Source organism: Lutjanus erythropterus, chromosome 20 (genome assembly GCF_056507025.1).
Source record: "Lutjanus erythropterus isolate fLutEry1 chromosome 20, fLutEry1.hap2, whole genome shotgun sequence".
NCBI lineage: Eukaryota > Metazoa > Chordata > Actinopteri > Lutjaniformes > Lutjanidae > Lutjanus > Lutjanus erythropterus.
The window spans coordinates 17,516,192-17,540,419 of record NC_139336.1 but is presented as its reverse complement, the minus strand read 5'-3'; the positions used below and the strand labels follow the sequence as shown (position 1 = coordinate 17,540,419).

Genomic DNA, 24,228 nt, shown 5'->3' with positions numbered 1-24,228 from the left:
CCTGAAAAAAAATCTCACATCAACCCACAAAACATTTCCATTTCCTTGCTCCTTTTTTTCTTGCTCACATCTGACACAGACAGTCCCGACCACAATCATAAAAATTGTTGTAAAAGTCAAATATGCTTACAAAAATATTCCCCTTCATTCCCCATGCATATCCCCATTTTAACAAGTGGGTTGCACAATTATTTGAAATATTATCTAAATCACAATACAGCCAAGTGCAATATCCAAACTGCAGAGGCTGAAATTTTTTGATAACGGAAATATTTCCACTAATCATGAATCATATCACAATTACAATATCTGTCCAAATAATCGCAATATGACTTTTTAAACATATCACACAGCCCTATTACAGGCTAAGACTGTAAGACTTTTTACTGCAGACTGTTTGAAAGGTTACAGTAAGAAAAGAGGGACAAAATAAAACTGACTATCAGTAACACTTTTGCTTTTCCTAATATGTCGAGTCACAGTGACTGCTGTGAACAAGACCTATGACTGGAAACATCTCATTAAGACAGCAAAGAGTAGACTCCTTAAACATCACCATAATCATGTTTCCATCTAAATATAGAGCAAATTTCAACAAAATTTTCAGAAAATCAGCAAAAGCAAATACAAATTGAGATCAGACAGTTGCTCATGCTGATTCTCCAGTCTGACGCCATTAAACCAGAGTATAAGATGGTACAAAGACATGATGACAAACAGTTTGAGTAATGTTTAAAGTCTCTGGAAATTTGGCTTCAGATAGTAAAAATGAATATATGATATCAAAGCTGAGTGTTTCATTAAGCATCCTCACACATCTGAGTGAAAATATATGTTCATTACTATAATAAAACCTGTTTAAAAAAAAAAAAGCTCATTTTGCTGTTTAGTCCATTTCTCAAGACTGTGTAGGCATGGCTGATATATATATTTAGAATATTTTTGCCGCTTTACCTTTGCACCAGACAGCCCTCTCTGACAGTAAACTAAAGCTGCCTGGTATGCTCTCTTCAAAGCCAACAGGCTCCCTTGACAAAAACAGTAATTTTACCTTGCATAACATGGGAGTTGATAGACCACGGGAGCCTCGATAGGCAAGTTTGTTTGTGTTATTCTGACTTCTCTGTTTTAAAAAGGTTAGTTCAGATCTGATTTGAACTAAAATTGCTGACTGCAAATTAAAGCAGAGGTAGACATCAACTATTTTTTAAATGATTGGCTTGTGGAATTAATTGTATAATTTTCGCAACAAATGTCCGCACATAATCACACCCAATTCAAACCCAGTATCAGTAAAGTGTACTAAAACTAAAATGACAGTATTGCGAATTTGAATGCTGCACTTTTCAGATTAGGTACTTAAGACTGTAAATCACAGTTAGAAGGCTACTGTGGATTGGATTTTCCAGTTTAAGTTACAAGCTACATGTATGTCACCATGTCTTTGCTATATCTGGCTCCATCATACTGTCACACTTTATTTTTATTCATACATAAACTTTTCCACCTCAGCAAAATGCAAAACAAATTGAAATAACAGCCTTTCCAGATTATTAATGCACAAATTGAAAACAAATAGTAGGTGGATGGAAAATCACAGACTACATGTTTTTTAACCTGACAGAAACAGCCTGAGATCAGAGTGACCTCAGTGCAACTTGATCTGATCAGTCGTGACTTCCAAATAATAACTACAATCCACAAAACCACCATAATGTGACCCAACCACTTTTCTGTCTGATGTGTTTTTCTCCTGACATCCTAATTGGCCTGTCTTGTGGACTGAGGACAGAGCATCACAGTGGCTCTGTCCTCTCTACCTCTTTCTGTGTGGACTGTAGGTAAGGCAGTTTGCATCAAAAGTCCATGTATTTATGTAGATATAGTTTATTCGAGAGACTGATGCTTCATTGATTTTGCATCTCTAATTTTAATCCAATAACAGACTGCTGAGCAAAACATAAAGTTGTGGTAAAAACTTTACATACACATGTAAAGAGCATGTATATCATGGCAGTCCTGAGTTTCCAATTATTCCTATTCCTGTCTTATTCCTTAACTCTTAATTTTCTGTGATGAAATAATTGAAACTCTCTATCTTTGTCACAAAAAAACATGCATTTTGGTTCTTTCATAAATTTGTTATAGGTCTTGTGGAAATATGACAAAATCTCCTGGGTCAAAAACATTCATAGAGCAATTTTTGGTTAAATGCCCCTCGTCCATTCTCTCCTAAATTAGGTGCTTTTGGTGACCATCCACAAGCTTCTGGTTGTATCTCTGTCCACTCCTCTTGACAGAATTGGTGCAGTTCAACTAAATTCGTTGGCTTTCTAACAAAGACTTGTTTCTTCAGCGTCCACAGGTTCTTGATGGGGATTAAGTCAGAACCTTGGGAAGGCCAGTCTAAAACCTCAATTCTAGCCTGATTTAGCCATTTCTTTACCACTGTCTTGTTGGAACACCCAACTGCATCCAAGACCCAACCTTCTGGTGGATGATTTTAGGATTTCCTGAAGAATTTGGAGGTAATCCTCCTCCTTCATTATTACATTTACTTTCTGTGAAGCATTGTGCCACTGGCAGCAGAACAAGTCCCAGAGCATCATACTAACACTGCCATGCTTGACAGTAGGTATGGTGATCTTTGGATTAACGGTCTCAACTTCTCTCCTCCAAACACATTTCTGGTCATTGTGGCCCAATAGCTCAATTTTATTTTCATCCGACCACAGAGCATTCCTCCAGATGACCTTTTCTTTGTCTGTGTGATCAGCAGGAAACTTCAGTCAAGCCTTAAGGTGCCACTTCTGCAGCAAGGACTTCCCTCTTGTACGACAGCCTCTCAGCCGACGGTGATGTAAAACACTCTTGATTGTGGACATTAACACCTGTGTTCCTGCAGTTTCTAAATCATTGCAGACCTGCTTCTTGGTGATTCTTGGTTGACTCTTGACCATCCCAACCATCATCAAAAATTAAGAGTTATAGGAATTACTGGAAACTTAAAAACTGCCACGAAATACACGCTCTTTCCAAGTGCATGTAAACATTTGACCACAACTATACCTGCCTCTCAATTCAGCCTGAGAATCAAACTCTATAAAGCATTTTACCTCATCCTAAGTGTCCTCTCAAACAAGTTTGTTTTGGTCAATCCTGATCCTAATGCAACGAAATCAATCAAAACACCATTAGGTACAAGGCAGCAGATTCTTTTCCTGTACAAAATGCACCAAAATCACATTACAGCCTACAGTTCACTGGGTACACACTTTTACACTGTGAAAGACCCCAACAGTGTTGCAACAAGTGTTTCTGATCCACATTAGCCACAAAACAGACATTTTTACTAGATGGAACAATGAGAAACATGTCCATACATCAACTTCGTGATAAATAAACACATTTACTAGAGATATAACAATCCACTTTTTTCAGTTCCAATCCAATTCTGATATCAGAATTTGGATATCTGCCAATGCAGATACTTAATATTAATACCAGCGCTCTTTTTTTCTTGATGTTTATTATCATTTATGATGAAGATGATGATGATCATCAATCATCATCATTATTATTACTAAGATTTCATGAGGCTGAAACTGAACTCTGTTCTGGAATGGTTACGCAGTTCGCTTAATGTAACTTGTGTAATGTCATCCTTCAATTGTTGTGGGTGCTGTAGGATTGTGGCTTGTGGCATTCATATATAGAGCTCATAGGCTGACAGACGGCCCTCATTTGCAGAACTTCCCATGATGCATTGCTGCAAGTTTATGTTTGAGCTTGCTATGTTTTGTTCCAAATGCAAATAATGTTTTTTGTTAGTGTTTGTAATGTGTCTGTTCAGAACACGGTGGTTTATGTTTGCAACTGTCATTTTTGTACTGGTTTATTGTTACACCAGGGGAGAGATGGCTGGTACATTTCTTCACTTCAACTGTATCATAACACTGTAGTTTGTAATGTGATTCCCTCTTATTACATGCAAATGCAGACTTAAAGTGGAAGGTGTTATATAGTTCTCAATGCACACTGCTCAGTGTAGTTTTCAGAAGTAGAAAATGTGTCTAACACGTGGTGTTGAATGACATTTTTGTCATCATGTTCAATATCAATATTGGATCAGAGCAATTCCATCTTTAACATTTACTGTTTAACATATTTACAATAACAAATCAAACCAAACATCTTTTCTTAAGGTTCTTAGATTATTGCAGCCAAAATGAGAAAATACCCCTGACTCTGTAGACAAACGCTTTTATGCTTAGGTTATGAGGGGCAGCAAAAGTGACAGGCCTGTGACTATTACACAGAAAATAGACTTTAGGCTATAGGTCGTTTGCTCATGCGGCAAACAAGACGTGCTCTGCAAGTTCTTGTCCACTATCCTCCTGACAGCCGAAGTGATTATTTATTTAGTGGCACTCACCTGAAGCTGCCATAGACGATGAGAAGGATGGAGATGAGGAAGGTGGACACCTGGCTGGAGTCAACTAGGGAGTACGCCCTAAAAGAAGAGAGGAACAGAAACATGAGACTCTGAGTACAAACCTCTGTGCAATGAAACTAGTAAAAAAAAAAAAGAATTGCATATCACCTTTTGTGTAAATGAATTTGAGAACAAAAGTACAGTGTTTTTGCTGCTAACCAAATAACAGTTTCCATAACAACTGTCCTCATACTGACATTACATTGATAAACTGTAACAACTTGCATTGTTTACTTCTCTACTAAACACAAGTTGTCACTACATTAAACATTACATGCACAGCAGGAATGTAAATCATCCTTAAAATACACAAATGATACTGTGAAAATATTCTGCTGCTTCCTCCTTTTGTTGCTCCTCCTGACTGGAATTTTTTATTTTTTACATGATGCAAGTTGCCAATTTTCCCCCAAAGAAAAAAAAAACACAACTGCCTTATTTTTGACCATATTGCTGATTTATTACAAGCTGAGGTGAGTGAAAACACATTTGTTGTTTCACTTCAATCCCCATCTGATGTGCTGAGACTTCCTGTTATCTGTCAGATCAATTACACTTTATTCATTGTGTAATTTAATGTGCGATAAGCCTCTGATCATTTTTGAAAGAGAGAAAATCTGTCCTTCAGCCATCTTACCCTGCATGATGCTGTTCCAAGTCTGACGCTGAAGGTTTTAGCAAAATGACACACTATTTTTGCCAAATAAACCTGACTACACATTAGCTATGTTTATGTGGACCCTAATATTCCATTAATAATCAGAATAATATCACAATCAGAAGAAAATGCCTAACATAACCACCTCAATCAGAAGATACAGAATTCTTTCTTTGCAGGTTTTCCCCACATGGAAGTAACATTAGGTGATGTGAATGAGTTTCCAAGAAGGACAGAAACATGATGATAGCAAAATAAAACAGGTCTGTAGCAAATACAACTATTTTGTCAGAGACCTTAAAAGATTTTTCAAACAAGTGTTTGAAAAGACAAACAAAGCACTGACCTAATCAAAAAATGCTGGAAAAGTTTGAAGGCCGCCTATTACAAGGCTGGTGGCAAAATGGTAATGGTGGTTCCAACCCGGCCACTTTTCAATTTTACAGGTCTTATAGGTGACCTAATAGGAGAGTGACCATTAGCAAACACAACTTGGTACAGCGTGGATGTTGAGCTGGAGGATAATTCACCTGAGGCTCCTGATCCTTCTCAAGAGGACTGCAGTATTATTGATAAGATCACTCTTAAAGGAACAGTTCACCCCAAAATCGAAATTACATATTTTTTCCCCCTGGTCTGTAATGTTGTTTTATCCATCTAGAATTTTGAGGGACTAAATGGTACTCTGCTTGTGGTGCCCAAAGCACCAAAAACATACATTTGAAAAATTCAAAACCGATGTCTCTTTGTAAGCAGTTATAAGTCAGAACTACATTCGTTTTGAAGTAAAATCTATCAGAACTATTTTAAAATCTACCAGAAATACTTTCTTTAAACTCGAGTGCTATTTAATCCCATTATATTGGAGAGAAGGCAGCCATCTCTATGATCGATATCCCCATAACTCTATTAATTACTTTAAGTACTTTGGGGAATGTAAACACACATCTTATTGGATCACTTTATTTTGCATCAACGTACACAGTTACAATAGTTGCAATCTTTAATCAGAATTATTTCAGTCAGGTTGAAGAAATAGAAAATTCTACCCCTGGATTTGTTTAACTGTGCTAAATTACACACGCATCCCTTTCGGTTGGAATAAAGGCGGTTTTTCTACCGAATTCTACTCTATAATCTATTCAGATGTACAAACCATCAGCTTGAAAGAATAGTTCATGCTTGTGTGGTAATTTTTTTTTTTATGCCACCATGCTGTGGAAAAGAGTAGTATGCAGTAAAATTTCAGTCAATCATTTCAGATGCTGCACTTTGACAATCTGATATGTTGGGTGGAGCGAATTTTATACCAGGAATTAAGATTAAGTACTACATGATGTTTACTAACTGGGTAGTACATCTATTCTATACATTGACTAACACACCTGTGCATTATGTATTTAAGGGGAACAGCATCTGCATAGCTCAGTTTAAGTGTTACGACTATTATCAATGTAGTCAAAATTATGAGATGAAAAAAAATCTAAAATTCTTTGGAGTGAGCATCTACGAGAACATCTAAAACAATGAGAAAACATTTGCAATCACCACACAACACACCAACACTGCACGCTACAGGGAAACGCTGCTGTTTTGGCAGAGCTGAACATATTCTGCTCCCCTGAGATCTAGTGGACCTCATAATTACACACAAGAAAGCAGAGAACGGAAAGTGAAAACAATTCGATAGCAAAATAAGAATTGCAAATTTTGTTGCTTTAAAAAAAAAAAAAAAGAACCAGGGGAAAACAAGCAATCGATTATGAAAATCGATAAGGAAAATGAGATCCATACTGTTCTAGGCACACTAGAAACTGTCTACACAGGAAGAAGCAGAGGTATGGTGTCCTAAATTTTGAGTAGGCCTACTGATGTAATTTAGGAGCATATGACTTACCCATAGCATCAAATAACTTTCATTTTAAAAAAACTATTTTAAACAGCTACATTTGTAAAATGTATTTCTATTTGTTCTCTTATATGTTTTATTTTTTATTACATTGTTTTACACCTGTTTTTTGTAAGGCGCCACGGGTTTTTTAAAGCCTCTTTGTAAAGTTTGGCTACACACTCATAGTTCACTAGTTCTTAGAAATTCTAATCAGCATTAGACGATATGAATTGGTTCGTAATAGTTGTGCAATACAGCATGTTGAAGGCAACATATTTAATGAAAAACTGAAGATCCTATCCTGAAATATCACACAGATGTACAGCAAGATTAAAAATAACTGAAATTTCAACAAGGGCTGCACAATTAATCAATATATTCTTGAAATTGCAATACGGCCAACGCATAGTAATGATACAGAGACGTCCTGGCCCAAAAATCTTGTTCTCCAGATATAAGAAGACATGTTTGTTCAGTACCCCAACAAGTGTCACACAATCATGTTTTTTTTCAGTGAAAATTAACATTGTGATGCAAAAATGATCATTTCCAGTAATCGTGAATCATATCACAATCACAATATTTGTCAAAGCAACTGCAATATGAGTTTTTTACCAGATCATGCAGCCCTAATATGAGTGTTAAAATGCCTGAGCAGGCTGAAATGCATCAGCCAATACTGCTGATTTAAAATACAAACTATATTGAGACATTCCTGCAAGAAGCTCCCTCTTTCCTCCAGTATAACAAACAAACATGGTTTTACAAAATACATCATACCAGTCTGTGTTATTGCAAGTAATCTGTTGACTGAAATCACTGGAGTAACAGAGCAAAAAAAGAAAAAAAAGACTCCCCTGTACAAATCTAAATACCTCTTGACCTACATCCTCCCTGCGATCTGCGCATGTTTTTGTGCTTTGTGAGACAGAGTAGACAAAATAAAAAAGGAAATGATGGACATCACAATGCAAGTTCTCAGCTAACGGTTGCTGTTACAGAGAGCATCCAAGACTGAAGATGGTTGGCATTTTAGTTTTGTTTTTTCTTGATGAACAATGAGAATGGTTTTCTTATTTGGCTCATTTTTAGTCTGTTAATCAGTCAAACAAACAGATTTTCTTGGCATCTGAAACAAGAGGTTTGTAAGAATACCAATCTGACTAATCCTAAAATTTCAGCATAAAGTTACCACACTGTTTTTTTTTTGTTTTGGTTTGGGTTTTTTGGGGGTTTTTTTCTGTGTAATCATGCTTAAGTTTGCAGACTGATGCTGTGTGTAAGCACCAAATTGTTCCCATATCAATGATCTGGGGCCTTGACACAGCGTAGACTTGACATGGAACCTCATAATGCAAGCCTTTTTCTGGGGAAAAGACAGGGCTGGCATTGTGAAGTGCCTGGTCTCAGTTCAGAGGTGCAGGTTTGACCCCAATCCTGACCTGTCTTCAGTCAAACTCTCTGGCAATGAATGTAGACTGGAGAAAAAAAAACAATACCACTAACCCCTAATAATGTCAACATCATCACTGCTCCACTAGTGCAGAGGTATCAAAGCTGCTCTTAGTCTGCATTTTCACTCAGATATCATCAGGGTCTTAAAAGAAACCACTGCATCTCAGACTGAAATCTATTAGCAATGAGCATATCCACTTGCCAGGCTTATCAGCTCTTTTCAAACAAGCGAATACAATATTGTTTTACAGTTGTATGAACACAGTTTTGCGTCTGAAATTGTCCCTATTTTGCTATTTAATATACTACATTTATCATCCAATATTTGTTTTGAGTGTCCAAACTCACTATAGTTCCCCACAATGGAATTTAAAAAACAACTTAAACGTCTGCTAAGAATCCCACAATGCATTTCACAGATACAAAATTACACTCATGTAACACTACACATCAGTGATCATTAAAGCTGGGAATCACCACTGATTTCCCAGATTGATTAGATTCTGATACACAAGGTCCCAGTTCGGTTTCAAACTCAGTTTGTTTTAATATTGATTCTTTGAGGAACATCAGTTCCAGTACCAGTTTTTCTTAGATATGAAAAAAGTTCTCAGACAACTAATGCTGGAAATTGTATAAGAAAGCCTCTAACGTAGTACATTATTAAAAATATGAATGTGCTTGCTCAGTTAGTCAGTCGGTGAGTCAGATGAATCCCGGCACTTGAATAGCAGATTTTCACTCGCCTAACAAAAACTCTGTGATACATGTAATGGCCTTTTCCATACAGAGCTGGCCTGCCTCTGCCAGTTTGACTCGGCCCGTCAGCCCAGCACGGCAGGGGTTTGCATTTCCATTACAACAGGACTACTTGCTCAAAGGTGTTTCTTTTACCTGAAGACGAGGTCGACGAGGCACGGGTCGAGTGGCTGTAAAGTGCTGGATAAAGCATTCATATATGTCTCTGGGATAAACACACAGTTTCCTTAAATTCTTCTCAATAAAATCCCCGTATTGTTTCATTACTTAAATGCTTTCATTATGAAGCAGCACAAACAGGAAATCTTTTCATTCGGGGGTTTCATCAGCAGTAACTTAACACAACTCAGACACAGCTTAAAGTGAATATGAAACAGTAAAATAATGAAAGTACCTAAAAGTACAAAGCCCAACAGAGGACAGAAACTACATTTCAAAACAAAATGATTCTGTTAGAAGCTACAAAACTCATGAGAGCTGAACATGAAGAGACTTTAAGAAATGTCTTCCTCCCTGCTCTCCTATAAGCTGAATATCATAACACTAATTTGTTTGAGGGGGAGAAATGAGGACCCTAACAGGTTGGCTGTGGCTGGTGAGACGTCACCTCAGCCTGCTTGGACACGGTTTGGGCTCACTTTGCCCCACACCAGAGTAGGTCCATCTTGGATGCGGTTTGGCACGCTGAAAGCGATAATGGAAATGCAGTTCAGCACAATACGGTTTGGCTCAGTGCGGCCAAAAGTGCCAGTGGAAAAGGCTCATAAATTGGCATAATTTCAGTGTCATTCACACTTTGCCACTGCATGGTTTTATATCAACATTTATATGCACTATTTGTGAACTTCCTTTGTCTCACATTCAACACATCTATGGTCTGTTTCTAGCTCAGAGAAAAAGCTATCTTGCCATCTTGCCCGGACAAGCAAGTGGTAAAAAGAAGTATACTATTAAGATAATTAAGAATGTTAGTAATTTTTGCTTGAAAAGGGTGATTTTTCACTTTACCACACCAGACTGAATCTTCAGGTTTTAGACTGACAAAACAAGACATTTAAAGACATCACCTTTGACTGTGAAAAACTGGGATAAACATTTGTCACTAGTGTCTAACATCTTACAGCCACCCTAGATTAAACATGACAAAAGACTAGACTAGACTAGATAGATAATATGTACCTATCAAAGATTAAAAAAAATGAAAATTTGGACAGGGAAAGTAGGTTTCTGAAGTGAAAACAACAACAACAACAACAATAACAAAACCATTAACATTGAACCCTGGAGAAAGCTTCCTAATCCAGGAGAGGAGACGCAAACACTGATGGCTGGGGTCGCACTGCAGTTCGCAGGAAACTAGCTTCATCTCAGCAAAGAAATACAGGGAAACACTTACAAAACTGAGTGAGTTGAGTGTTTTTTCCCCCTTGTTAGCTGCTTAGCATATGTCAATATGTCATATGTCAATTTCTTTCACTGCTCAAGTGCTTCACCTGAGAGCTGCTAGAGAAAAAAAATGCCAAATGGACACAACGCCTAATGCGGTGAAGGCTACATGGTTTGTTATTCAGACAGCACAAGTGTATAAACTATAACTCACTTTTAACTGTAATTTGAGGGATCCTTATCACGAATATTTGTTTATCAAAGTCTTGTATCAGCCTGAAACTTCAGTACTGGTTGGGCCATTCGTAAATGTTGAATTGCTGAATTTACTGCTCACTATGGACTGAGTTGCTGAGTATTTCTTATACTGAGAATAATACATGAAGAAAGGACAGACAGAGCTTTGGTATTCAGAGGGTGCCAAGTGGCAGAGGGCAAGTTTTACAAGTCGTCATGACAGATGCTCCAGACAGGAAAACCACATTAGTGAAAATGAACAATAGTTTGAAGCTGCCCCCCCCCCGCAGCAAGTGTCATTCAGTAGCAATGGAATGACACTTAACAGGATGTGTTACACTACAAGATAGAGTTGAAAAAAATAACCATCAAGTTAGTCAAAACATAACATCTGTAAAAGTTTCTGTATCTACTAGTTTTTTTCCTCTACTGCACTCATTTCTTTCTTTTTTAAATTAAAGTTGGATTTGGTGAGCTCTGCGTCATCCTGTTAAAGGGAAATGTCTCTCACTCTACTACAACTGCAGCGAGCACCTCAATCCTTACTTGAGTGAAGCAGCATACAGTGAATATGCTTTTCCTCTGCAACATACTCCATCATGAAGGTGGCATTTCAGTTATTTTTATGTTGCGGTTCAGTCATATTATGAACATGAGTTAATGCATTCTGTTTTGGTCAGAAAAAATTAATTCATCTGAATAAGATCTACCAACGAGGTACTAAAGAAGGTCCTATTTCTCATGTGCAGAAACATCAGGCCCTGGGCCCTGCAACTAAAATCAGCCCTTTTCTGCTGGCATGCAGTGAATACAGTTTCACTTGTGAGTATCACTGGGCTGCATTACTTTCTTCTTCTTCTTCCAAGTACTGACACAGAGAACAGTCCTTGCATCAAAAGACAGTGCTCAAATTTATTTTTCATTCTGGTGCACATGTGACATGGGAATTCAGAGTTTTCATTGTAATCTATGTGGGGGGGGGGGGGGTGAATCGCCTGTCTCTTTCATTCATTCAGTAGCACAGGAATGACTACAGGGTGTCTAGGAGGGGAGGGGTAACATGTAGTTCACTGTGGAAACAGGACACCAGGACAATGCAGCATCGTGTAGCTTTGCCCTGGTCTTGTTTGTCCAACAGGCCTCTACTTAATGGCTGAGAAACACTCTCAGCAGGCATCATCTTTACAAATATGTCAAATTACAATGGGAGCCAGTATACTTGTCCCAAGATGTAGGTCATAAGAAACATCTGACAATATGGCCGATCCAAATATGACACCCTATTCAGGCGAGTGTTTCCCTAAACAGGTTAAGTGTCTTGCCAACAGTTTGGCCTGAAGCATAAAGAAAGTGATTAAGAAACTGACCCTGTTCTTCTCCACACAGACCCTAATGATGTCACTGTCTCACTGTCAACACAGCAAGCACATAGACAGCTAGTTTAATCTACCACAGGCCTAATTCATATTCTAGTATCGAACTGCTTCGTCTGAATTCTGCGCACAGAAGCTCGTAGAACATGGGTGAGATAGATGAATGGAACATTTAAAAACAAAATACAATCCCGGACTGTTGAGGGCTGGATGGCAGCCCAAAGTGCCATAAGACGTCCTTGTTCACTGACAGACTAGGTTTTCAATAACACAATTCCAATACCGTCCTCCATCAAGCCAGTTGAATGCATGACTTGACCACTAAGGGGCCAGGTCAACAGGCCACAATGAGGACTTTTGCCAAAGCTGCCCCTGTGAGGCATGGATATTTAAGATTGACTGTGCAGAAATTTCTTAGGGCCTGTGTCCACACAGTGTTTTTTTCTTGATGCCAGCGTCTTATTTTTCAATTGTTCCAATGAGGAGAGAGCATCTGCGGCAGAATGCAGCCCCCTAGAGAAAAGGCACAGCTACCAGCTGCTTTTTTCTGAGTGGGCCGCCTTTTTTGTGCACCCGCTTCAACCTCCTCTAGTTGAAAAAATCTCTGAACTTTTCAGAAAGGCACTGTGGTGTCCACTGTTGTTTTTTAAGGCAACTAATCATATATTAGAAGGGAAATCATCACCCTGGAGTTTATCTTCTGTTTTGTTTCTTATGTGCGCCAGAGACCCAAAAGTCATGTCTGTTGAGGAGCCAGAGAGAAAGATGTTTTTAAATGTCTCTGTGTTCAGCTCTCATATCATGCAGTTTCTAATTAAATCTCTGTGGTTTAAAGTTTAGTTTCTCTCCCATGTTGCTGCTTTATGCTTTATTTTACTATTTCATGTTGGCTTCATATTAACCTCTGGTAATGCAAGTTACAACTGTAACAATTATTCAATTAGTAATTAATTAACAACTATTTTGATCATTGATTAATTGGTTTGGGCAATACTTTAAGAAAAAAATCTCTGATTCCAGCTTCACATTTATGATAATGTCCTGGTTTCCTTTATGACAGTTAACTGAATATCTTTGGCTTGTGGGCAAAACAAGACATTTGAGGACATCATCTTGGGCTATGGGAAACACTAATTGACATATTTTAGCATTTTAGACTTTTTATCGACCAAATAACTACTCAATTGTCATTTACATTTTCAAATTCTTCTTTAAAAGACAGTCCAGGCTATAAGATATTGAGTGTGATGTAACAGCTGGTAAGCTATGCTGTGTCATCTTAAGTGTTTTTGTTCCGACATGCGCTGGATGTCACAAGTAGATGTGGGTGGAGACAAAAACAAATACTAGGACAATCACAGATTCTCCCTTTCCATTCAATTTTTCACATGGAAAGCTTATTTCTATCGATTTTGCATTTAATATTGAAATTTTGACATCCCTGCTCTGCAGCACCCTGCCAGTGCCTTTCTGCTGAGAAAAAACACACATGATAAAATACACACATGGAGACAGATCACACCATCTGAATTTTTTTTTTTTTACCTTTACTATCATTTCCACCAGCTTACAGTAGCCAGTGGGTAGAGTTGCCTCTGGACCTTCAACTGTAGGGGTGCAACAGATAAAAAAAACGGTTTCGATCGTATCACGGTTTTGAGTCACGGATCGGATCATTTTTCGGATCAGCAAAAAAGAAAAGTGGTGGGATTAGAATTAAATTATTTTAAAAATGCACTTGTCTTTGATCTTTGTCTGGCTGTAATTATCACCAGCTATTTAATGTAATGATAATAATAATAGTAATGATAATGGTAATAATATTAAAAACCTCAAACATATACAGTGCTGTACTATGAATATACTATACATATATTAGATCATTATACACTGCACAGTATAATACACAACTACGCTCTGTAGTCTGGCTCAATGTCCCGTCTACAGCACAACACATCTGATTGGTTAGAAGTCATGAGTAATCAATCAACAGACACACTGTGTCACAGACGGGGTGAGACAGAGCTGCACCGGTGAGCAGAGAGGAGCTGTGTAGAAGTTAAGACAGCTGATATCACCAAAGTTTCAATAAACATCACAGTTTTATGATCTGTTTCTTTGGTGATAGCATAGTTACATCAGTGAAAAAAGTTATGGTCTGGATTTCACTCAAGGCGATTTGACGGCTTTTAAATCAGTCGCTTTTCACAGAGATGCGCTGCACACAGCAGCATCTGTCCTGTCTTTTCACTGCAACTCTGCATTGAGATTTCAGGTATTATAACTTATACAAAAGTAACAGTGACAGTAAAACTATGATGCTCACATGTAGTCCACGGATCACATGCATGCGGATCAACTCCGATCCGTTGCACCACTATTCAATTGGGTATTAACATTTATCTGCCTCCACTTTCTCATCCAATTATGGATGTAATGGGCTACATCCTTCATGAACAAGAACATAATTTGTGATCAACAGTGGCCTTTTTTACCTCCATGAAAATAAGTACTCCTCCCCCGCACTGCTGCTCTGATGTGTGTTTACCACCCTTCTGTGGCATTTTTTTTTTTGTTTGAATGAGTGTTGATAAGGGATCAACTAAGAAAGGGGCGGAAAGAATCAACGATGAGAGGGCATGTGAGGTCCTGGGTTGGGTTTGTATGCAATATTACAATTACATCATGGTCCACGCCTCAGCTCACACAAGGTCACAAGGATTGCCTTGCAGCACAAAGCTTTTAGAACATTTTAGGGAAAAGACTGATCTTTGCTAGCTGATGGTCACACCTATTAGGCCTGAGATCCAGCACTAATCATTTTGATCATTTTCTCACAGCACAGGAACACGATGAGTAAAAGTTTTGGCCTCAGACTTCAAGATGCATTAATCTACCATCTCTTCAACTTAAAAACCATTTAGGCTTTTGAAGTCTGAAGGTCAATCTTTAGTGGTGTTTCTGTGCAGAACACATGCAACAGGTGTTTCAGTAATCTGTCAGATTCAAACAGGCCAATGTGTGCTCTTAGCTGACACTACAACAGCAATAGTTGTGTCTGTTTACTTGTGTCTCAGATTCTCATTGCAAATTAGATATTACTGATTATTAGGTAAGCAGGCTTATTTTAAATGTGCAGCATTTTCGAAATCACCTACTTAGTGAGCTGTGTGAATGATTAGTTGATTAGTCAATGTCTCACAAGGCCAAGCTCGAATCAGATTACACTGTGGATAGTCTTAATAATAGGATTTTGGGATTAGATCTTAATAACCATGTTTCCTGAGGAAGGATGCTTTTTTCCCCCCGTTAAATTCATTAATTAAAAAAAGACCAAAGGGAAAGGAAAAAAAAATCATTTTGGCCTACTAAACTGACTTGCAGTCATCGTCTCATTTTAAATTTCTGCATGATGACATATTAATACTATTTGAGAGTAATATTAAAAACACATTTACAATTAGACTTTGACCAACCATTATAGAATCAAGTGTGATAATAGTTTCTAGACAATATACTACACTTATCGAAGAAATGATTGATTATACAATACTGCAGGTGGCTACACAGATGGGAGCAACACCATGTCATCAGTATGCAAGCTGAGATAATAACAGTGACAACTCAAGGCAGGCAGCACCTAGGACCAACTATGGCTGGGTGATATCAAATCATTAAATTTTTTGACCAAATACCTCAATGTCGATATTTATTGATATATTGCCAATATTGCATGGATGGTTTATTAACACAATAAGATTTTTGATAAGCATCAGTATTGTGGATATAATGAGTAAGTGTGTAAAGGCAAATAACAGAACAGCTAGTTCTCAGTCTAGGATTGCAGAAAAATTTGATTCTTAGATGCTTTGTGAGTCTCTCTTGAAATATTATGAATCAAGGGGAAAAAGTCAATGATTGGAAATTAGAACCAAATTCTTATTTGTAAGGCAGGGTTGTACATTTCTTACAGTTGTACCAACTGGATGGTGAAATGTTATAGATGAACATGTATATTTACTTTCTATGCTAGGCACTTAAATTTTTGTGAGGACGGTTGAATGTGAGCAACCGTAGAAGGATACAATCCGTCTGCCACTACCTGGCTTAAAAACTATTGCATGAAATAATTTTGGCTTCAATGCAGTTGAGGTGAAACTACAACTGTCACAAATTACATACACAAATCCAAAATGATATTAATTTTATAATGATATCATAGCCCTCTGAATTTGAACCATGAGGTGCCAAGAGATCCCCACCCCTTTAAGATGCACAACACAACAATCTCTGCCATACATTTAAGGACCACAATAAGCTTCTGTAACATTTAAAAACATTAAAACATCGAAAACGCACTGCAGTGATGAGTTTTGCAGACAGCCTCAATAAGGTATCGCAATGACGTTGCACAAATATGGTAATGTGTTCAGTGTTTGATTGTGACACTGAAAAACAGAGATCACTGTGTGTTAGTGCACATCTAAAGATTTTTCCACACATGCACAGCAACATTTATGAATAAATCCTCCACACAATCCCCAGCACTAACTGTGGAACATTAGTGCTAAGACAATCAATTTATCAATGTGTTAATTAACAGTTATACCTGTACATACATTTATTAAGTACCAGCTTCTTTCTTCAGCATTATTTTTGACACATTATAGACTTACTTGATCTCTGAACCTACTGTCAGCTGAAACTAACCTAAATTGTTTGTTTGGGAAACACACTCCTGCTAAGCAGAGTTTCAGTTACATAGATGTGGTTGCTGCAGTGTTCTGACTGGAGATGCATGGCAGACAGTGTGGGGAAAGTGGTTTAACTGCATGATCTTTGTTTCCCCTTTTGGTCTAATTTTTATCTAATTAAACCAAGAACAAGAGGTCATAAAGAAGTTGATGAAGTGCTGTCTGCTACTTTAAAAAGAGCTTATTATTTTTTATAAGAGCTATTATCCTTATTAAAGACAATTTATACTTTACACATACTTAAGGATTTAGTTTGAATGAATCAGGAAAGCTTCAAGCATGACTCTGTTACTGTGTCACAGGTATATTTAGATAGGAACTTTGTGCCCTACCAATATCATATAGATAACATTATAGGAGACTAGATATTTTCTTAGATTTTGGATATTGTATTGTGACAGAACATACATGGTTTTAAATGCTGCATTATAGCAATGTGATGTTATTTTCTGAATTTACCAGACAGTTCTATTATTTGTCTGCACTCAGTCATTATATCAAGATTACTAAATTATTTATCAAAAATCAAAAAATTATAGATTGAATTAAAGTTGGGTATGGGTGCTAGACACCTTTTAACGTATTGACTGAAAATTACCCGCTACCATGTAGTAGAAACTTCTCCTGTTAAATGATATGTGCATTCGATATGTTTTGTACCCAGATTTAGAAAAAAATATATATTTTTATGGTTTGGTTCGCAGGTCACCACAAGCATTTTTCCATTTCATGTGATGGGTGATTGGCCTATTACCACAGCAGTTACAACCCACACTGTCTGTGGTGTGTACGTATGATGTATTTGATGGTGTTGCTAATTCTGCCACCAAAGCACCAAAGTCTGATAAAAATAAATGCAGGAAACGTGAAAGGATTATTTCAGAAATGCTTCTATTCACAGATGGGGTTTCGAATGAAGTAGAAAAAAAGGTATCAAATGAAGTACTCCTCTGGTATCACTTTAAGGGTACTGGTATGACAATTTTTTAAACTATACCCAGCCCACATGAAGGACAACATTTTACAATGTCTATATTAGGTATCAATGTGATAGCAAATAGTGAAAAAATATTATGTTTTATGATTAAAGAAAAATCTTCTGCTCCTAATTAACAGAGTAAAAGCTTTCATAAGATAGCACCAACAAGTGCAGGGACTGCACGTAATGTTTGCAAGATACAAACATAAAAAAGACTGACACTTGACAGTTGTCTAGATGGCCAAGTCCAATGCAAAATTAAATATTATATGCCAACTGCACAGGGCTGCTCTTACCTAATATGGTTATGTGACTGAATATCAGTGTGTGCACTTCAGGAAGCACTACTTTCACAATTTCACCTAAAATGTGATGGTTCAAGAGCTCTGACTTACAGACCATGCATTCTGACAAGCTGCAAAACTGAAAATGAGGAATAGAAAGGGGCAGAGAGTCCCTTGACAAATAGATGTTCCACTGTGGTAGTAACATAAAGCCACCTACCAATGGTTAGGAAACAAGCAAGCTGAAAAGCTACCTACTACTGAGACAGAGCCATCTTCAAAACTTTACATTAGTCAGTTGGTTGCCACAAGGCTTAACATGGCTTGATGTGGTTTACATGTTGGCAATTATTCCAGGCAGCAATATAATAGCTATAAAACTAATTGTGTTGAACAGAACATACTAACGCTGTCAAGCACAGCATCATGGGAATGAGTTCAATAGCTCATGCCATGAATTCTAGAGTTAGTCTTACTGCTATTAGATACGCTGAATTTAAAACTGGTGCATTTATAATACAAATGCAGGTATAAGTGTAATTCAAAGCTACATTACCTCACTAATGTTGGTATGAAGTAAAGACACTACCTACTGACCAGTTAATGTAAATGGCTATATGGAAGGTGGATCAGCATTAACATTTCTCCTTTACACAACATTTCAACCATGCAGCGCTTCAAGTGTTCTCCTACACTCCAGCATACACGTGGACATGGCAACAAAGTTACAATTTTCCAAGTAGTTCGCTTTGTGTTCACAAATACAAAACAGAAACAGTCCAGAAATAATTAACAAAAGTCAGGTGGTGGTTCGATTATTCGTCATACATTTGACAGGTAAAAGACAACAAACCCATCCCAATTTCTAAATGAATATCCTGCACAATTTTCTTGTTCATCTAAAAAGCATATCAGCAGACTTCAGAAGACGTGTGTTAGAGTTGGGTGATGTCTAGTGAATTGGCATAGGATGATGTCCATGGTGAAACATCACAATGGGTAATGATATTGTTGTTTTATAATTGTCTCACATCCCTGCCGGGCAAGCATCCAACATTCCTGTCCCAGGTTTAACAGTGTCTTCATCTCCACACCACATGTCTGTAACTTATTTGTGTTCATCTTCTGCAGCTAAAGCTTCATGACAAGCTACGCTGAGGAAGCTAAGCTAAGAAAACCATAACACAAATAACGTCACGATTGAAAGAAATACACCAAGAGTGACCCGCACTTAAGACTCACCACTGCAACAAATATAGCCAAGTTTATCAAACTGGGCAGGATTATTAAAAAAAATAATAATAACAGGACACGTAAATGTAAAGTTAGTGTAATGACCAGCAGCAACAACTTCTTTTTACTTTCTCTCCCACATGTCAAAAAATTCACCAACAGTTCCTGCCTCACAGAAACTATGATGGGAGACACTAGAGGGCTCATTGATCGATGACTACCAGCTATCAGTGATGGTCCAACCCTACTGTGCAAAAGAACATTTCGTAAGATAGTGGGTATTAAATAATTTAATAATGCTTTTAACAATGAAATGACACATACAACAGTACACTTCTATGTAGAGTTCACTTGACGGTGGACCGAGGACCCCTTTAAGGTGGACCAGAGAGCTGTTGTTTGGTCTGCAACAAAGATCAAGTCTGGCGTTCACACCAACCCAAACAAACCACTCCAAGAGGGTAATCTCCAGAGTTTACCCTCCAGAGCTAGTGTGAACCCACCCGTAAATGCACATTCTTGTTCACAAATTTATGTTTCACCTGAAACAGATTCAAATTCCAAGGACATGCCTAAAAAAAGCAACCCGTCATGTGACACTGTTGTGAAATTGCAGAACATTAAATGTTGATGTGCAGTATAGAAAGCTGGGCAATAAAAGCACATGTAAAAGCCTCTGGGGCTTACTGTATCATCTTGGTGGCAAAGCAAAACTTTTTTTCAGTTTGAACACAGAGCTTTAATTTAGCTTCAACTGTTTTGCCACCTGCACCAATTATTCATCTCTGAAGTTATTCAGTGACATTTAGGCCATTTCTGGCACAATAGATAGTGACTGTCCTTAATAATATATTTGTGCTTAGCTTGCACATTAACACAAGCAACTTCACACTCAAGGCCCATTCAGACAGGATTTATGTATCCAGTGGAGGCCGAGTGATTTTAAAAGAAACATTTTAAGAAATAGGCTCATGGTCTTAACTGGAGTTGGATGAAAAGATTAATCATAATATAATGTCTATGGGCTCCATAAAAAGATTGGTCCAAGACATGTTTAGACTAGCTTCACACAAAGACTGGAAGCTACAACATGAATATCAGAAAAATTCAAAGCTGATGAATGTGTTTCTCTCATTCTTCTCATTGATGAGGTCTTGCTATTTCACTTTTTGTTTCACTTTGTGCTGAGCTTAGCTAAACAAGCCAAAACACCATGTAGTTTAGACACCATTTCCTCCTGGTACATGTGACCTGTATCTAGCTATAGGCTATTACTTAGATAAGGAAAAATGTATGTTGACACCACGTACTGATGCAATCTGTCCGACAAAAGCACTAACAAGCAAATCTCCCCAGAAAAAAAGCACTTTAAAAATGATGATAGGGCGTTTCTTCCCTTTACCTGGGATGCGCCATGTTTGTTGACAGGTCCAAATAGATTTGCATAATGAGATCACAATACAGACAGAATGGAGATAACAATAACACTTATTAATAGCAGGTGTAAATGCAAATGCCTGTGTCACTCTCCAGATAATGTATCCAGACACAGATCACGTTACTACAGGTGTAAATGAACTAGACTGCATCTTCAAGTGATTGTGTTATCTGATCATTAGAAAATGTCTGTCACAATGCATCACTGTAAAGAAACACTCCACGCAAATGTTTGTAATGAAAAATAAAATATAAAAACATGAAATTAATATTAAATCAATTCATTTGGGTTTTAGGCAGAGCCCGCTTTAATTTTTAACTCAGTCATGAGCAAACAAAAACAGGATTTTCATCACCTGTTACTGATATACTAATTCACCGCTTTCATTCATTAGATATTTAGTTTTTACCACTGTATTTCAGGTAGTCATTCTGTTTTCTAATAGATTTGATTGGAGATGATAGGATGATGGGATTTTCAAAAAAAAAAAGCCTACTCTGGATGTGTATTGGTGATACAATACTGATCACGATATGGGGTTACAATTCAGAACATTGATACTGTAAGCAAGGTGATAAATTGCTATCTTTTAAGTCTATTTGTTAAGGAAAACCATCTTTGAATAAATAACACAAGTTTACTTGTCTATGCAACTAGAACAGTGTAGATATATAACATATCTAGTGGCCAGGGGTTTATACAACACAAAATGAAACACTTCTATGTCTTCTTCTACTTCTAATGTCTGCATCTATCATGAAATCACAATAGAGCATTTTTGGAATCAATACAGTATCACAAAACATAATATTGTGATACTTTTGTGCACTGATATTTTCTTATACCCCTCATGGCTGTAAGTTTGAATTCCCTGAATTAAAAAAAAAAAATCCTAAATGCTTAATACAATAGTAAAAAGGGACATCATGACAAGTCCTTCTAAAGATAATGACGAATGAGATGATGAATAAATAAAATGTAAATGGTCTGTGAGGATGAGAAATTTTTGGCTTAATCCAACATCAAAGTAATATTCTTCAGTAGCTGGGCTATTCCTCCTGTAAGTAATTTCCCCAACTAAGCAGCTTTATGACAGAATGTATATGAAAACTACAATGATACAAAGCTCGAACCGTATTGACAAATTTTGTTTAGTGCTTACAAACATCTTAGTAAGGTGGTAGGAGAGGTTTCAGTTAGCTGATCTCAAACTGATAAAAGTCGTACAATCAATAACAAAAGAACTAAAAAAACAGGAAGGACTACAAAGTCTGGAATTTCCAGGAAAACCACAACAAACTGTGACATTAAACCCCTGAGATCAAAACACAACTTTTCAGTGAACCTCTATCATTAAATGTGCCATGTCTGTTCTGAGAGTCTCATTGGTTTGGACAATACATATGCAAGAAGATACTGTTCTAAATATGATCAATACAAATAGTCACACACGCATAATTTAGCCTACATTAATCAGCTAGGCCTCTACAAAAGTCAGGTCATTTTCATTCATGGGGACAACGCATTATAGTGATCACATCATCTCTGTCTGGCTTCGTGTAATCTATTCCTCACCAAGCACTAAAATCCAACAACCTGTTCACCTGGCTCCGGGTGTGTGTACACTACAAATCTGCTATCATATGTGCCAACCTGTCGTGTGTCACCATGCCAAACTCACCCCGAATCTGGCATTTTGGGACATGACTGCGATGCCAGTTAGCTAGCTTAGCTCTACGACAGAACCTTTGTTATTGTGTGCAGCGGGTCGACGACGGTTGCTAGCTATCTAATCAGCTAACGCCAATATGTTGACACAGCTAACGTCCATTAATCTGCTTGACACTGTCAAAGAAACCTGTGCTTATTGTGAACACTTTTCAGGAAGCAAGCGTTGAAAATATGAGCGAAAGTCATTCACTGGCTGGCTAACCCAAAATGAGCTTAGCAAGCCGTTAGCTAGGCAGCTAACTCTTTAGCTTTCGCTCACAATAGCACCCAGTGGAAGGGAGCGTTAGCACAGCATCAGCTGGTGGAGCTGATTAGCCGCTGCTAGCTAACCAGCCAGCTCAAGTTAGCTGTTAGCAATATCAGAGCTGCAGGAGAAAAAAATATTAGGATGAGTGACATTTTGCTCTGTGGACGGTGATAAATGTATGTGAGTGTGTAGGCGTTAAGAGCCAAGTATAATCGTGTATTGTCAGACATACAATTCATTGGTTTAGTGACCTATATCAATCAGGCTTGGCAGTAGCAGCAGCTAACGTTAGACAGCTGCTACTAATCGGTAGCGCGATGCCTGTGCGCACTCACCAAGATGAGTAGCCCTGCTCCGCCATATCGCCGAAAACAGTGGGTTCCGCGACTGTGGCTAACACAGATTCAGGTCCCGGTGACAACCCGTGAGGACCTCGGAGAGGTTTTCTGCTTATCCTTCACAATCCGACGTCCTAGCAGTTACTTTTAGGTGACAACATGATGATACATCCCGGCGGCAGCTAGTAATCACTAGCTGAATATCTTGCAATTGAAATGGGAATGATGGTTTGCTATCGTTAGGTGGACAAGACAAAGCACCCCGAGAAAAAAACACACTGATGTTATTTTCGTCGGTTTCGCTAATGTCCTGCCGTCACCCCAGCCGAGAAGGCTCGGTCTCCAACGATGCTACACCCACTGTAAATCCATATTCAGCATGATGTGTCCAGGATAAATTCGGATATTCCTCAAGTCTGCACCCCTAGCTGTTATGGAAGACGTTCAGCTTTGTTTTCTATGGCGAGTCACGGGAACGCGCAAAATCGCCCTGCTGTAGAGCTTTACAAGTAGAACGTGCACTGAAACGCTTTTGTGCACTGAGAACGCTTGCAATGGTTCCCCTTCAGCTGGCAGCATTGCAGCCTATCATATACACCTACAACTACAGCCCCGAGCATTACGTCGATTGTAAAATGTAATTTATGGACAGACGTTTAATTCACTGCCGAATCATTTCATGAAATCGCGAAACATTATTTCAGTTACTGAAAAAATACGGAAAAACGGGCAACCCCTCAATATTAGACTCGTTTAAGTAATTAATACCATGAGAAACAGGTTACAAAAACAACATTTTGTCAACAAATTATAATGAATCCTAAGAAGATCTGGCGTAAATGACCTTTGCTTTAGGTGACTTTTTTCAAAGAAAGACTTTTTCAGTGATGACTAGGCACAAGAGCATCAGAGAAGTGGTTTACAGAGTTATTTGTACAATTTATTGACACAATCTGTTGGTTATTTTAAA

General features: G+C 37.9%; 1 protein-coding gene across 1 annotated transcript in view; it reads right to left on the bottom strand.

The window, feature by feature from the left end:
• The window catches only part of sppl3 (signal peptide peptidase 3), a 36,566-nt gene extending 12,769 nt beyond the window's left edge, over positions 1 to 23,797 (bottom strand). The window contains exons 1-2 of the mRNA XM_084745961.1: positions 23,256 to 23,797; positions 4,436 to 4,513 (exon numbers count right to left, since the gene is read on the bottom strand). Coding sequence (XP_084602087.1) covers positions 4,436 to 4,513; positions 23,256 to 23,281 — 104 coding nt within the window. The 5' untranslated portion in view covers positions 23,282 to 23,797. The remainder of the gene's footprint in view (positions 1 to 4,435; positions 4,514 to 23,255) is intronic.
• Positions 23,798 to 24,228: the final 431 nt, after the last annotated feature.